At 45.3% G+C, this 15,725-nt stretch overlaps 1 protein-coding gene across 4 annotated transcripts; it reads right to left on the reverse strand.

Moving 5' to 3' along the window:
- Positions 1-5,798: 5,798 nt before the first annotated feature.
- ppox (protoporphyrinogen oxidase) lies at positions 5,799-15,631 on the reverse strand. Of its 4 annotated transcripts, XM_062538664.1 has the most exons (15): positions 15,522-15,622; positions 14,789-14,867; positions 14,351-14,456; positions 13,882-14,016; positions 13,258-13,373; positions 12,773-12,905; positions 12,428-12,572; positions 11,691-11,884; positions 11,134-11,197; positions 10,870-10,988; positions 10,459-10,572; positions 9,194-9,343; positions 7,156-7,198; positions 6,758-6,887; positions 5,799-6,266 (listed from the first exon to the last, which is right to left on the reverse strand). In XM_062538664.1, the coding sequence occupies exons 3-15, from the start codon at positions 14,435-14,437 to the stop codon at positions 6,236-6,238; spliced, it is 1,461 nt and encodes a 486-aa protein (XP_062394648.1). In that variant the 5' UTR covers positions 14,438-14,456; positions 14,789-14,867; positions 15,522-15,622; the 3' UTR covers positions 5,799-6,235. The 4 variants fall into 4 exon arrangements, with proteins under 4 accessions (XP_062394648.1, XP_062394649.1, XP_062394651.1 ...); XM_062538665.1 differs by lacking the exon at positions 14,789-14,867 and having other exon boundaries at positions 15,522-15,631; XM_062538667.1 differs by lacking the exon at positions 10,459-10,572.
- Positions 15,632-15,725: the final 94 nt, after the last annotated feature.

A 15,725-nucleotide genomic window follows, 5' to 3' on the forward strand; every position in this document is an offset into this window, starting at 1 on the left:
GGGAAAAATCGACCGGAAAAACTGGAATAACGGGAGAACGACAAGGCGTATCGAAAAGCTTTATACAAGCCACCATCCTCGCATCAGGACGCACGCGTGAGAAGTGGAACGGCGTCTCTAGCTCCAAATCCCTAGGACAAGATAGGGAGACAAAAATGTTCCGCAAGATAAATAAATTTGATAATAATAGGAAGAACAATAGTGTGCTGCTTTCAGCAAGCACACTAATAACACATTAAAGATGTGTGATGTGAGAGGATACACAAGAATGTGCGAACAGCCGGCACTCACTCGCCGTGGTTTGGCGAGGAAGTCTTCAATAAGGCAGCGCTCAGCTAGATACAGGAGGTTTGAAGCCAGCAAACATGACAGACAGGTGCTGTACTAAGATTATTAGCTTGTACCAACAGGGTGCTGTATCTCTAGGAGGGAATGTTCGCTGCAGATGATGGAACTGCATGGGAATAGCACCTAAAGGATTCACATGAAGAACACTGCTCCCTGCCGAGATTAAACTAGTGCAAATACTCCCCAGGAAGTCTCCATTTCAAAGGTTCCGCCGTACGCGCCTATCTCCCTCCAAAGCCCCGCGCGAGAGCCGAGAGGGAGACATGCTCCTCATGACCAGCGAGATGAGCGTTGGAGTGTCTAATTGGAAGAACTAACGCCCCCCCCGCCACCGCCACCGCACCGTACCCCCCTAGCCCGCCTCCGTGGCTCTCGTACTCGGGCGGATGTGCTCACCTCCAGCTAATCACCGTGCTCCAGTCTACCACAGCCTTGCCGGGCCCCCTTCAAGATGGATATCTGAGGAGATGAGAGGGAGCCGTATGAGGGGAGAAGAAAAAGAAGCGCCAAAGATTACGGGCCATTAGTTATGCGTGAAATATTCATCTTGGGCCAGAGGAAGAAGCGGAGGCAAAGGGAGGGTTGTCGTTGAAGATAACGCATTCATTAAAGACATGTTAAAACCACGCGCCGCGACGACGAGGCGCCCATTAATATTGCAGCTGGCAGGCGAGCGCGGCGCGAAATGCGGGGGCACACGGGCCGAGAAATATCTGCTGTCAAAGCTGGACCTGACGGCCACCTCCTCCATCCTGACAATGTAATTTGCTGATTAATTAAACTCGAGCAGGGTAATATTTATGAAGAGGATGGCCACGTAGCCCACTTAATGGTGTGGTTTAATGGCCTGAACAGCCTGGCGGATAATTGCATGCAGAAGTAATAAGTCTGTGTTAATATGATTGGGAACATGAAAGGAAAACACTAGAAGGACGACTCCACGGTATGGGCCCATTAAGGCACAGGGCTGTGTGAGCCACTGCAAATTCAGAAGAGCGGAGACAATCTGGCTACATTAACAATAGCCATGACACAATGTCGGTTGATAAGCCCTGGCTGGGTAACAAAAACCTCTTGAGAGTACGACTGCGATAGAACCCATTTCAGTCATTGTTCTCATTATTCTCTTCAAATACTACAGCCATTTTTGCCCCTCGGAAAGAAATCCTCGTCAGACTAATCAAGCTTGGTGCTACCCCCCCCCCCTATATTTTTCATCATCTGTTACTAATTAGCCATCGAGGGAGGATCATTCTTTCTGCCTGTCCACCCTGAGGTCCAACAGTCGGGTCTCACCGGAGAGAGGAAGGTCACACGCTGCTAGTTTGACTGACTTCTGCAGACAAAACAGGAGGCAGACAGACAGACAGACAGACAGACAGACAGACAGACATGAGCGATCGCGCAACACGCGGTGACAGACTAACACAGGCCTGGGATAGTCCTGCGTCTGTGTGTCTCCCAACAATTGTGTCCGCGCAGCAATGTCGCACGTGTTCGGCACGTGCAAGTGTGCATGGAAGAGCATACCACTTCCTTTACTGTCTCGTTTGGTCTCTGTGAAAAATGCAAAGAGGTGAAACACACAACTAAAAAAAATACACAGATATTCTGTGTATTTTGTACTCAACACCTAAACTCTCAAAATGAAAGAGATTCCAGTTCCGAGAGAAGAAAACTGGAAGTTTTAGAAGAGAATGTGGTTTTAAACAAAACACTACATTTCAAGAACAAAAACAGATATCACCATTTTGGTGCAAAATAAAAGAAAATGGGTTCCTTTCCTCTAAAGCCTAAATGTTGTTTACTGGTCCAGCTGCCAGTGGGAACTGAACCATGCTGAGTGCACTGGTGAGGCATGTACCCACAAGTCTGTGTGTATCCGTTTCCGATGCTCTCCTCCTCTTGTGTTTGTTCAGGTTTGTTTCCCACCATAGCAGGTGGTAATAGCATTGATGTGTCCATCACGATGGCAATAACAAGCTTTCCTTTGGCGCTGCTGCTTTTATGGGGGGTGGTGTACGTGCAACCAGCCCCAGCCCCAGCCCCAACTGTGTGGACACACGGCAATCCAAACACAGCAGCTATCAATCCCAGCAGCGCTCATCAAAAGCATCAGTACATAATACACACCACAGCGTGCCATATCACTGAAGCCTACTTCCTCTGAATGAGATAGAAGACTGGCTGCGGAGGGGGAGAGGAAGCAGCAGCTTGCTGTTTGATTAGGAAATTACTGAGGGCAGAAGGCAGCATTTTAGAAAAGGTCACGGAGTTGCAGATTTTTTTTATTTTTATTACACCTGTTTAAATTTAGGCCATCAGCTGGAAGACTTGAAGCACGGCAAAAAAATAATCTTCAGTTTGTCTACAGCTCATAGAAAGCCAAATGAAGCATTTTAATGAGGGAAGTCGACTAAGCAACTCGTCAACTTGACAGTTGAAGGCGGGCAGAAGGACTGACAGAACCAGATGGAAGTCACGGTCATCAGAGCAAAAGCTTTGAGGTCTGCCAAGAAAATGAAAGGTGTTAGTGGTGCACATCAACTCATTTTTACTGAGGTGCTAGACACTGGCAATGTTTAAATGGTAATAAAGTGCCGCACACTCCAGCTCAACGACAGGTCTTTACTTAACTACGTTTCGGCCTATAAGGCAGATTTTCAAAACGGAAACGACAAACAACCCTATATCCTAATCCTAATTAGTGTACCTGATTGAAATGAGATGAGAAATGCTGATAACTGTATTTTCACTTGTTTACTCAGTATGCGTGTGTATGTGTGTGTGTGCTGCAAAGGGTAATAAAACAACTGCCTATTTTACACAGTGCTGGCTTGATGTAGGCTACTGAGAATACACCTGACTATACCATCGTGTTGGAATGCAGCATACAAAACATGACAGTGTCATGGGGCCTTGAATATATACAGCAGGAAAGTCACAATGACCTATCTGAATTTATATCCTATAACGGAGCTGCTATAATCTCTAACTCATGTAATGCCATTCGCCGATTTATGCAGAGAGCATGGTAAGTAATGTCATATCGCGGGGTAGCCTCCAATAAAATGACAACAGCAGCACAACAGCTAATTTTCAGCTTTCGAATGTGGGCGAGGAACCTGCTGGGAGCCATTGATGTCAAACCAAGGGTGAGTGTTGTTCTCCCCCCTGGATGGCATTAGGAAGGGGGACAGAACAATTAACCCCATATTTTAGCTGACAGCTCCTGCCTCTGGCTCTCCCTGGTGCCAGTGTGAGTAACAGCATGGCAGGGACAAAGGCAAAGAGAGCGTCAGTAATCTTCAAAGACACAAGGAGGGGAACAAGGGAGTTTCTTCTCAGATGGAATGAAAACAAGGCTGGTAAACAAATCCTGAAGGTACTAAGGCCCAAGGGGATAATAATCTAAGACGTATATAATGTTGGTTGGGTGAGGCAATGCATCAGGTGTCACTTTCTGCCAAGAGAAAGTGTAGAAGCCATGCAGGCAGGGCTTGGGCAAAGCGCATACAGAAAGATGGTAGGGGGAGGACGGCTGCTGCCTGTGTTATTTAATCTTTTTAGGTGCCATGTTGTACACAAACACACACGTTGTAATGCTTTTCTTTGGATGTTAACACAGGAAGAATTTACGGATCCAAATAATCATAGAAGTATGTTGCAGGTTTAGACACACACACACACCCTCCGGCCTCACTCCTGTCTCCGACTCACCAAGACCACAGACACCTGATCTGAACATGGAAGGCCCAAGAGGATAGCCAAGGCCCTCGGGAGGAAAAAAACCCTCCAGGACACATGAATACAGAAGACTGCTGCTCATTGCTCTTCCTCTTTCCTCAGACCGTGTGCCAAGAGGGATTTTAATTACAATCAGCGTTGTCAGGAGTCCAGGAGAGGAGAGGAAGCTGCCAACAGGTCCTGATGGAATTCTAAGAGGTTTCATTGCACATCAAATGACTCTTGAATAATGCCTGTCTCTTTCCTTTTTAAGCGGTTCCACGTTCGATCCATCCACATGGCCATATGCCGCGTTCTCACGGCAAGGCAAACGTGACCATATGCTCATATATTTCATTTTAAAAAAACTCAGCCCCTGCGAGAAACAGGCATTAATTATGCCACTGACAACAGTGTCACTGACCTGTGGGAAACTCCTGCATTATTCACTCTGTCGTTTGCCAGTGGGCATACATCAAAAACAACTCCACATTTCGGTTACCGTCACTGCTACAGGAATCCATCAGTTCTTTTGGGAATCAGGCAGCTGGCAATGAAACCATATTTGTGACGTTCCACGGCAAAACCAGTCGCTTGTCGCAACAGGCGTTTCTGAGAAAAATGGCCATTTATGTCACTTGTGCTAAAATCGTGGATTTTTTTTTGTAAGTGTTTTGAAACAGTGGGAGGTCTACACTGTACGGCCGTGAATACATTTCGCCGAAAAACTGACCTTTTGTAGTCTAAAAACGTGAGTTTGTTGAGGTGAGAAAGTTAGAGGAAGCAGGAAGTTAGAGGCGTCTCGTTTTTTGCCGCTTTACGGCAAATGCACTCATCGACAACCACCAAGCCATCCGCGTGCTGTGTCGTTGATACAAGTACCGTAAATCTTGTAATAGCGGCGACCTTACAAAGCGTTCGTTAGTGTTGAGCCGACGGTTAACTTCAAAGGCAGATTTCTCCGTTTTTCTATTGGCATGACAGGATGAACTCAACTCCTTTGAATGTTTATATTTCAGTAATATGACGTTCAATTCATTAGATATAGGTATCGTTTTGAAGGTTGATTATGCCCCTTCCTGAAAACGTAATAACTTTGATTTTGAAAATTTGGACATTGTGACTGATTTCGCCGTGGAAGGTCACATTTCAGAAGTGCACAAAGGAGAACAATAACAAAAAAACTAAACAATCGGACTAAACACTGATTTGGAATTCAGGATGACTGCAGCTGTACGTAGGAGCCTTCTCCATTGTCAGTGCCTCTGTGAGACTGAGCACAAACGGGTAGAAAATCAATTAACACAGAAGAGGAGAAAAAAAAAAAACATTCCAAATCAGCACGGCTGAGGTAGACAAATCACCAGAGTGATGTTGACAGGCTGATCTCCATTTTCCTCCTTTGATGTGCTAAAACGCAAGGCTCACCCGACCCACAGACGGCTCTCCTCTGCACAGCTGCATATTTTAAGGTGAATGTGATGGGACTCCTCTGTAACCTCATTTTGAAAATTGAGAGTTTACCGTTTTGTCTGACTGTGTTTTCAGTAGAAACTGACCAGAGTTGCGCTGTCTGTTTGAAGCTTCCTCTGTATGGCACCGTAACTTTTTCAGAAAATTGTCTCAGTAGGACATACATCACCAAAACTACTGCATTTTTGAGATTGGTAATTGGTCATCTTGAACACAACTTACTGTATCATGACTCAGGCACAAGACAAGAATGACATAATATCCCTTTTAATTCTCCTGCTCTTGCAATCACAAATACAGATACAAAAACAGATCGAATGACACAGAGCACAATGGCATAGCAAAACTATTCATTTGTCAATTTCTCAGCTTGCCAAAACAAAGATCTACATGTACAAAAATACATAATTATGATCAAATTGTATTAAATAAATAAAGATGCAGTTTCTTCATAAACTCTAGATATGGTCACATTTGAATGATTGATTTGCACACTCTAAGGAAGACTAGTTCTACCTGAACCAGTCTCTTCATATGGGCGGTCAGCGCTCACAGTGAGGGAGGCTTAGGGAGAGCCAAGCTTCAAAGGGCTGCTGTTCTAGCTGCAGGCTTGGACCGGCTTGGAGCAAATGGGCCGCCTTGGCGGAGATGTACCCGTATGGAGCATGAACACCACCAGATGCCAGATTCAGTAAGCAATGTCACATTCACATTCACAACTGTAGAAAGGCACAGTCACAACACATTCACAGCCATACTCCTGAATGTCACTTTGCTAAATGCATACGTGTGTTTCTGATCCTTTATCACAAGGAACAGGGACAACGATGGGAAATACAGACATGAAGTATTTTATATTGATAGTGTGCTTAAACCTGAACAAGATTAGTTTAGTGAATATGTTTCAAGCTCTTGGAACAATTACAACTTTAGGGATTAAAAAGGGAGCGACAAACTTGTAATTTGTCACACTCAAAAAAATGAAATGGAAAGCTGATAATAATTTGTTGGGAACTGAAGGCAAAATATAAGAATTATTTATGCTATGGAGACTAAAAATGGTCAACATTGCTATTTTCCTGCATAGCGTTAAATTATATTTAAAAAAAAATCATGGCAAATACTAGCAAATGTAAACTAAGCAAAAAAATAGGTTAAGTGCAACAGTAACTTCATCATAAATGCACGGATGGCACTCTAACACACTTACACTATCCCCACCAGCTTCTCTGCTGCTGTCCGTCCACTGAAGATGACATCGTTGACTGAGACGCCGTCATAGGAGGCCCCTGCCAGTGTGAGGGGGAGGCTGTGGTCACTGATGTACGTCCTCATGGTCTCTGCAACACACCCAAACCCATTACACATTCACAGATGCATCGCAGGTTAGGACTTCACAACATAACACATGCATATGGCATGTTAGAGGAGTCTTATACAGCACATGTTCTCAGGGTCTTGTCAGCCTGCATTAGATGAAGGGTATGTGTGTTGCCTGCACTGGTGCCCTATGGGGGTTGACTCATATTCCATACAATGTGTTGCACACAGAACACCACAGAATACAAACTGTGCGATTTGCACCAACACATGTTAGGCCTCCCTCACCTATTCGCTTCCAGTGACCAAGATGATATTGAGGAATGCAGTCCTGGAAAAAAAAAACAAATACAGTTTAGAAAAAAAATAAAATAAATCAAAACACACAATGTTGAAGAAAGTTTTTGGCCATCATAGGGCCAACTTGTTTGTAACGTGTGTGAGTACCACACCTCTAACATCGCAGTCCAAAACTCCTCACTCATGGTAAGCTCCAAAACCTGCCCTCTCACTGAACCGGATGGCAGCAGCGACTCGGATGACGAGCGAGCTCAAGCGACTCCAATGCGAGCACAAATGCGCCCAATCAGACAGTCTATCAAGCCCGTTCCCTTTTTGTCTCGTATTTTTTGGAATATGTTCTCTGTCAGCGGGTGACTGGTGGGTACAGCTGGCACCCTTGAGCGCCCTCGCAGCGCACAAAGTAAATGACAATAAAATTCTTGAGGGCACGACAAGGGACCAAGAATCAGGCTAGAATTTGAACAAAGAAGTACGACGCTCTGAATACTGATGGCAGAGCGCCATGGCATGTGTGTATTTATTTTACGCAGATGCAATTTCACAGAGGTTCAGTTCTTTTTTTTTTTTTTTTTTTTTTAACACTGACATTTTTACAACAACAGACTGCACAAACACACATTTGCAACAATTGTGTGCGCATACATGTGTGCTGAAGGCTGTCATTTAACCATACGAATGAGTACCAATGTACTGAGGGTGTGCGCTGCATAACAATGCAGTTCAGATCTACATGAAAAGCAAATGGAGATTATACGTGCCTACACATAGATCCATATGTGTACGAGTCGGTGTGAGTGGGCATGAATGGAGTGTTAGTCCATAACCATATGTCGTTGACTGAAGCACTTGTGCAGAGCTTATGCTTCAGTTAGTGTGTGGGTGTGCCTGGGATACATGGAACTGATCTGGGGGTTAGGGTGCGAGCAAATAGGTTTGTGTGTGTGTGTGTGTGTGTATGTGTGTGTGTGTGCGTGTGTCAGTCTGCGTATGAAAAATCAGCTGAAGAATGCCATTCCTCTATTCCCATGAGTAAGGCCCCCCCCCCCCCAACTCTGTCTCTGAGCTGTCTCTCCCCCCACATACACACTTTCCCTCTATACATTCGGTGAAGACCATTCCCAAGGTGACATCTACCAAGCGGATGTCTTGGAGAACATACCGATATAGACTATGAGCATATAAATAAATTATACATAAATAACGAAAGGCATCCATCTGCTGAGATATTTATCAGCGACAGGCTCGGGCTGCTCGATTCGGTCTGGATCCGTGGGGGATGCCACTAAACAGACTAACATCATCAAGCACTGCCGTGACTGGGGAGAGGTAGTGCACAGGACTTGCACAGGCTAGTAGAGGCTGTCACTCAAAAAGAGAGGAGACGCACCGAGGACCTCTGGTGGCCAGAGAGGGGCTGCGACAGTCAGACAGCCGGCGCGGTGGAGGAGCACTAATCCACCGGCGGCGTTCTGGCAGAATAAGATGCTGTCAGACAGGGAGCCGTGCAATTTGACGCCGACCACTAATCTAATCTTTAATGGTTGGTTTCATTTGCGATGTTTAATCTGATGCTTCATTTCAGCATTCAGATGCAGGCAGTAAAAGATATGAATACAATACAACTGTTCATTTCAACTAATTGGCATGGAATACAAAACTTGACACAAAGCGTCTGAGGAAAAATATAAGCATGACTGTTTTTTTTTTTTTTAAAGGGAAAAGGATGGAAAGAGCTCTATGCCAAAAGCATGTCCAGCACCTTGGTATTAATCCAACAGCCTGGACAGGAAAGCTAATGAGGCCCGGAGTCACTAGTGACACATGACTGACACCAGACATGGAGATGGCTAATTGGGAAGGAATGCCTGCAACCGGGAAATAACGGATGTTTGATAACAATTCGAAAATGGTGTTTGGTGTTTGCCATGAACACTGTGCTGCCCAACCTCCTTCTCCTCCCCCTCTGTAAGCCGTCCGGCCGCTTGCTGGGCTGCAGACTGGGGGAGCTCCGAGGGATCCTCACCTTAAGCAGAGCCACAAGACTCCAGATAGGAACCGCCGTGACCCCGAGGTGAGAGGTCACAGCCTGGGTCGCTCTCTCCAGCAGTCTCTCTTTCGACACACCCTCAGGGTCGCCGAAGACTTCGTGGAACCACGCGCCTCCCATCATCACCTGAGACATCAGACAGGGAAGAGAGGAGCAAGAACATCAAAAGAACGCACACGGACACACTCTGGAGAAACACAGAGGCGCTAGTTCACTTCACTGTTCGCTAATAGGTCCACTGGAGTTCTCCTAACAGTGAATTACAGTCCCAGAGCTCCGGCCAAGCACCCGAGCAATTCCCCCATCAGACATGCTTGTCATTGGAGTGAACTAATGAGGATCCAAAATTTGACAGCAAAACCCTGGACCTATCTAACACACTGACAATGTCCTCAACTCCCCTCTACCCCTTTAGCCTCTCTCTCCCTCTCTAAATCTCTCCCCCTCTCTCTCTCTCTCCCTCCATCTCTAATAAGACATTAGGGTGAGCATTGCAATAACACCAACAGTTCATTTGTTCTTCCGAATGACTTCTGCTACTCTTTGCCAATCAGTATAAAGGGGGCTGATGGGAGAGAATCAGACGTGGTCTCTCCCAGTGAGCCTCTCTGTGCTGCATATGAATGAGTTGGTTGTGGTAGGCGTCCCCTGGTGGTTCACACTCATCCCTTACCACACGTTTGTCTGCCAAACCAGCAAGTCCATGTTCCGGCCATCTGCACGGTAAATAAATGATGACTAAAGAATGGGAAGGAAGTGAATTATTCAATGGCATTTTGTGCCGCGGAAAAAGCCACACAGCACTGGAGGCTATTTATACGGTTTGGTAGGGCAGACCAGTGTATTCCAGTTAGGAGTTCTGGGATATTTCTGTCCCACGGTTACGTCAGCCTTTGGCTTTCCTTGGTGGGGATTGGACGCCGCCAGTCCTGAGCGGTGTGCCCTGGCAGAGGGGCTGGGGGAGCCAATAGAGATCTGCATGTCGGCATGAAAGATTCAGACGTGTGCTTTTGCTTATCCTGGCGCCTCCGAGCCAGCCAGGAGACGCACTCACACTATAGGGCCTGTATATGACACTATACATGCAGTGTGCTCTGTGGCTTTTAAGAGGTGGTGTCAGGTTTTTCTTTCCTTTTTTTTCACCTGCTCTGTCAGTCTTCTCTGTTTTTTTTCTTTCTGTTTAATCTCATTCAATGCAACTTTTCATGTGTGTTTGTGACCGTATGGGGGTTGCACCTTACCGTGAGTCTGGTGGATGGTACTCCGGTGCCGTTATGTTGTGGGAAGGGAACGGAATCGTACACCACACCCAATAGCCCACGGTCCTCTGAGGAAGGGACCAAGTGTCCAAAGCCCTACACATTCCCCACAAAACGCACACACACACACACACACACACACACACACACACACACACACAGACACACAGACATACACACTTTAATAACACCAAAAAATGACTGTCGCACGACTCTCATTAAAAATCTTGTCCAGATACCCAACGGGAAAACACTATCTAATTAACCAAAACATATTAACAAAGCATTATGAAAATCTGCTTAATCTTTTTCAATTATTACTTTTTCCACAGCCTGTTTTTTTCAGAGGCCATCGCAAACCGACGACTTAACTCTAATCTATCCAAACCTCACCGTAACTGGCAAGACGGAACCCTCATACTCCAGATTCACCACGGCCACCGTCACCGAGGAGATCTCTTGAAGCTGTTGTGAGAGGGGTTGAGCAGCAGGGGGCAGTATCGAGGCCAGGGCTGTGTTTCATCAAGGGAAGGGTGGAGGGGCAATGTTTAATAACAAGACTTTATTGATGAATTGAGGATTTAAGATTTATTAAAATTCTATCTACGCTCTTTCAGGACACGTTGAAGAACATTTTTTAATTAGAGTAAAGCTTACAATTTGCCGGCAATGCTGAAATGACATGGTCTGCCTTCACAGTGCCTCCATCTTCAAGCTTAATCTGAAACACAGACGACATATTAAGCAGATATGGCAGCTGAAGTCTAAGTACAAAGGTCACACGAAAGGTATCATGAAAAAGTCACTTTGTCAATGCTTTTACATATTGATTTGGACATTTGATAGCTACTCAATGCAAAAACACCAAAATACAGTCTGCCTTTATCTAGAAACAACAGTGAGACGAGAATGATCCATTCAGAACTTTTCTCTATATGACGTCATGAAGGGAAGCTTGTTGAATAAATTTCAACTATCTCTAGACCAAATCTCACAGCTGAATAATGGAAGTGTGAAAGTTTGCTTTTATCATGCAAGCTCAGGGATCTGTTATCAACATAGGTTTGTAAAGGAACCAGAATACAAAGGGTAAAATATGTGACCTTTAACTAAAGTTCAGTCCTAATGATGCTTTGTGCCAAGACAGCACTAGTGGGATGCTGTGTAACCTGAATCAGTGTACAGACAGTCATGCTGTTCCTGTGGCCCCTCACCTCCCAGCCAGTGCCAGTAGCATTCAGTGTCTTCACCGAGGCGTGCCTGTGCAATTCCACATTGCCTTTCCTCTTGAAGGAATCTTCAAGAGCTTCCGGAAGCATCTGCATACCTCTGCGCAAGGACCACTGAGCCCACGACTCCTTGACGGACCGCGTCGCCAGGTCGGATGGGGTCACTGTTGGGAGAGCTCCTAGGACAGATCTCAGATTTGTTAATGGCATCATGCTGTGGTGCGGCAGCTTTGAAAAGAAGAGGTAATTCTCATCCACATTTCAATACAGCACCACCGGTCTCACAAAGCACCACCGACCCTACCAGAGAGATTTACATGGAGACATGATAGACTGTTGAGCCGTTCACATCCCCACTGACCAACGATAAGAAAAATCTCTTCTTCTCATGTTGATGAATGTGATGTCTAAAATGTGATGGATTCTAATTGTCTGTCAGCTTTCTATCATTATCAAAATAGCTCTGAAAGTGATGCCGGATGATGATGTTCTTCATGTCTTTATTGTTATAGTTTATATGTGAAATGAATCTAGGAATTTATATGAGTGATTGCCGCCGTCATTACAGTTATCATAGAGTTGGTGTGACTGTTAACAACCCTTGAGACTTATGCTTTTTTGCTCATCCTGGTATCTCCAAGCTAGCTATCCTTTTCACAGAGCACCACCACTACCAGCCAGTGCCTCCTCCACCCTCCCCAGCCCAGCCGCACTCTTCTCACCGGAGCCGAACACCATGCCCAGCACGATGGAGCCTCTGGCCTTCTCGGCATTGTAGAGAGGGGGGAAGCAGGAGCGCACGCTCAGGGTCCTGCAGTCGCCAGCAAACACGCCTCGGCACAGACTGTCAATGGCGATGTCCGCTAGCTGCACAGAGAGGAGAAAACACATAATGGAGCCACACTCAAGAGTTAACACACACACAACTGGCTGCTATATTCCTTTGTGCATGTAAAGGAAGTAAGGAGTTTGAGATTTAAAGACAGGAAGAGGCAAAGAAGGTCAATAGTTAGAGATGGGATGAAAGTGAAAGGGCGGGGGGGAGAGCGTAAACAAGGAAGGGTCACCTCAGATCCTAGTCTTCTGGAGACGAAGGCATGTACGGACTCGTCATCCTCCTTGCTCCTCTTAATCAGGACCTCCTTCAACACACTTAGCAGTAAGGGCCGAGAAAAAGGAGGAACTGTCTGCACCGCTCCACTGCAGGAGAGAGAGATAAGCAAAAATCAGAAGGAGAGATGAGGGATTGATGTAATGGGAACGGGTTGACAGCCATGGACAGCAACAGGAAATGTGGGAAAGGCAGTGGAAATACAGAAGTGAAAGAGAAAGAGCAGAGAGAGAGAGAGAGAAGAAGTAGAGAGAAGGTAGATAAGGTAAAAAAAGACAAAGAAAGAGAAGAAGAACAAGTGAGACAGCAACAGAGATGTAACTTATTGCCACTCTCGCAGAGACGTCCTGTGGCGCATAAATTATACGGGCAGACAAGACCAATCCTGCGGCGCTCAGGGACTGGAATTATTCACCAGCTCCGCTCCGACGCGCTTCTCACCCCAGACTAGTCGGCATCTTGTGGAGCTGTCCCCCAACGTAGAGGTAGCGGTTTTTGGAGGCCACATGATCGTAAGTGACAGGAAGCACTTCGCTCTCTAGTCCCAGCTCAGACACCTGCGAGGCAGAAACACAGAGTCCCACGGTTACAGTCACATACCACTGAATATAGCCTCCCATTTCTTCTTAGCATTTATTTTCTTTTATTTTCTTCTTTAGAGAAATGTCATGTTTTGGCCTGGAAATATCTTTCAAAATGGCATGATCATCAGAGACATGGTGAGTGATGAGGGTGGTAATTAAAAGTTTATGAAGAATGAATAAGTCTGAAGAGCTTTTAGAAGCTTCAGTTTGCACAGAAGCACAGAACACTCATGACAGAATCACCAGTTGTGGTTTGCAGAATGATCATCAATGGAAACACATATCAGTGGTGTTATACATGGATGTAACGGATGTTTAATGGATGTTTCAATCCTTCCCTTTAATATATCATGGGTAAGACTAGTGCGCAATGACGGCAGTTTGGCAGGCATCTCTCTCTCACTCTCACACACTCATTCTCTCTCTCTCACACACACACACACACACACACACAAACAAATGCGCACCAACAGTACAGTACCATGTTGAGTGTGTTCTTCCCCACTGCTCCTGCAGGGCGGACCCCTCGCGGCCCCTGCTCAAACACTGCCCCATCCTCTCTGCGCGTGGAGCTTAGCCAGCCTCCGCAACGCTCACTGCCCTCCAACACCACAACCTACACACAGAGCAGTGGTCAGACACCCTGATAAAATCCTATAGGATTCCAATAGCAACAACCCTAGGATTTAGGATTTAGGAATCCTATAGGATTTTGGCTCCAAAATCTGATTGGGTTGTCAATCCTATAGGATTCTATTGGTTCCAAAATAAGTACGTAGATAAGGGCAGACAGAACGAAAGTGAACAAGGATAAAATATAGGCCTACTGTGAAAGACAGGAAATAAAGTAAGTTACAGATAGAAAGAAAAAAACAAAACTGAGCCAAAGGACAGAGTGAGAGAGTGTGTGTGTGTGTGTGTGTGTGTGTGTGTGTGTGTGTGTGGCTAACCTTGGAGACCTGGGGACTCTTACTGAGGTGATAGCAGGCAGACAGGCCCCCTATCCCTCCCCCTAGGACAGCAACTGTCTTCTGCATTCAAGCCTGACTCCCACACCTGAGTGAAAACAATCGATGGAGACATTTAGGATCATGAGTGGCAAGTGTAACATTGCACTGATAAGCATTTCAACTGGTTCCACAAAGTCATAAAACACACACAGAGAAATGCTAATGTTTGTTCAGCTGACTTGTCTCATCTTCCATGCATTTCTATTCAACTACAGTAGTAACACCATGAGTCATCAATTCTGTGGTTTGGTTCTATCAAGTTCCCATAGACAGACGTCTGCCAAATTATTTTTTTTTGTTCACTTCACAGAGAGGAACAATTCATGAGACTACTACATTATAAGACATAACAACAAGTGCCTTCAAGGAAAGCCTCACCAGCTCTATTGACAATGCTAGCAGGCCTTCAAAAAACAGATCAAGTCGTTGTCGAGTGAAATCCAAACAATATTATTTCCTGGTAAGTAGGGAACACACAGAGGTCATAAACTATTCAATACAAAAAAACGTGGTTAGGTAACTTAGTGGGAATACAAATTCTCAACATCTTCTCACCAAGGAGGCGGGTGGAGGCATACTAGGGGTAGCTACAGTGCCGAATTTGATAAGGTGATAAACCGTCTCTGTTATCGCCGACAGACACTCGCAAGAGCAACGACAGAAGTCAGTAGTTGGAGGCATCTTGACATTCGTCAAAGGCATGGGCTTCAGGTTAAAAACAAAACAAAACAAAAAAAACGTAGGCTACACTGTTTTTGTGCAATGGGCGATGATTTGCTTTGCTTTCATGCCTTAATGTCACCAATTGTCCAATTATGCCAGAGAAGATAAAGTGACATAAACAAACGTTACATTGGAAAGTCCACTCTCTTCTCTTCTGCTTGAATGTCAACTACTGTCGACTTGACAATCGCGTTCAATAACATATTCGCTAGCATCAACATAACAGAGGAGGACCAATTTAAATGCATTTCTCGCTAACCTTTTACACACGTTTCGTAACGTTAACAGATACATAACAGTTACACAAGTCGCAAAGCGGAGCCATGAAGTTGTTTGTCAGGAGTGTGTTTACCAGTTGGCTAGTCATTACAATTTGTCGAGCTCTTACCTTCAGATCAGATAACGTTAGGAAGAAGCACTTAAAATACTTCATTTAACAATATTTTGACACCTGAACATGGATGGGTTGAGTCCGGTTGAGTCAGTTCAATGTTGAACTCTTCTTCTATTACTAGGATGAGATGAATGTACAAGTATTATATGTTTGCAGTGCCATCTAGTGAGCTGGGTGAGGAAAGGCAGCGTAAACTGC

Source organism: Sardina pilchardus, chromosome 6 (genome assembly GCF_963854185.1).
Source record: "Sardina pilchardus chromosome 6, fSarPil1.1, whole genome shotgun sequence".
Lineage (NCBI taxonomy): Eukaryota > Metazoa > Chordata > Actinopteri > Clupeiformes > Clupeidae > Sardina > Sardina pilchardus.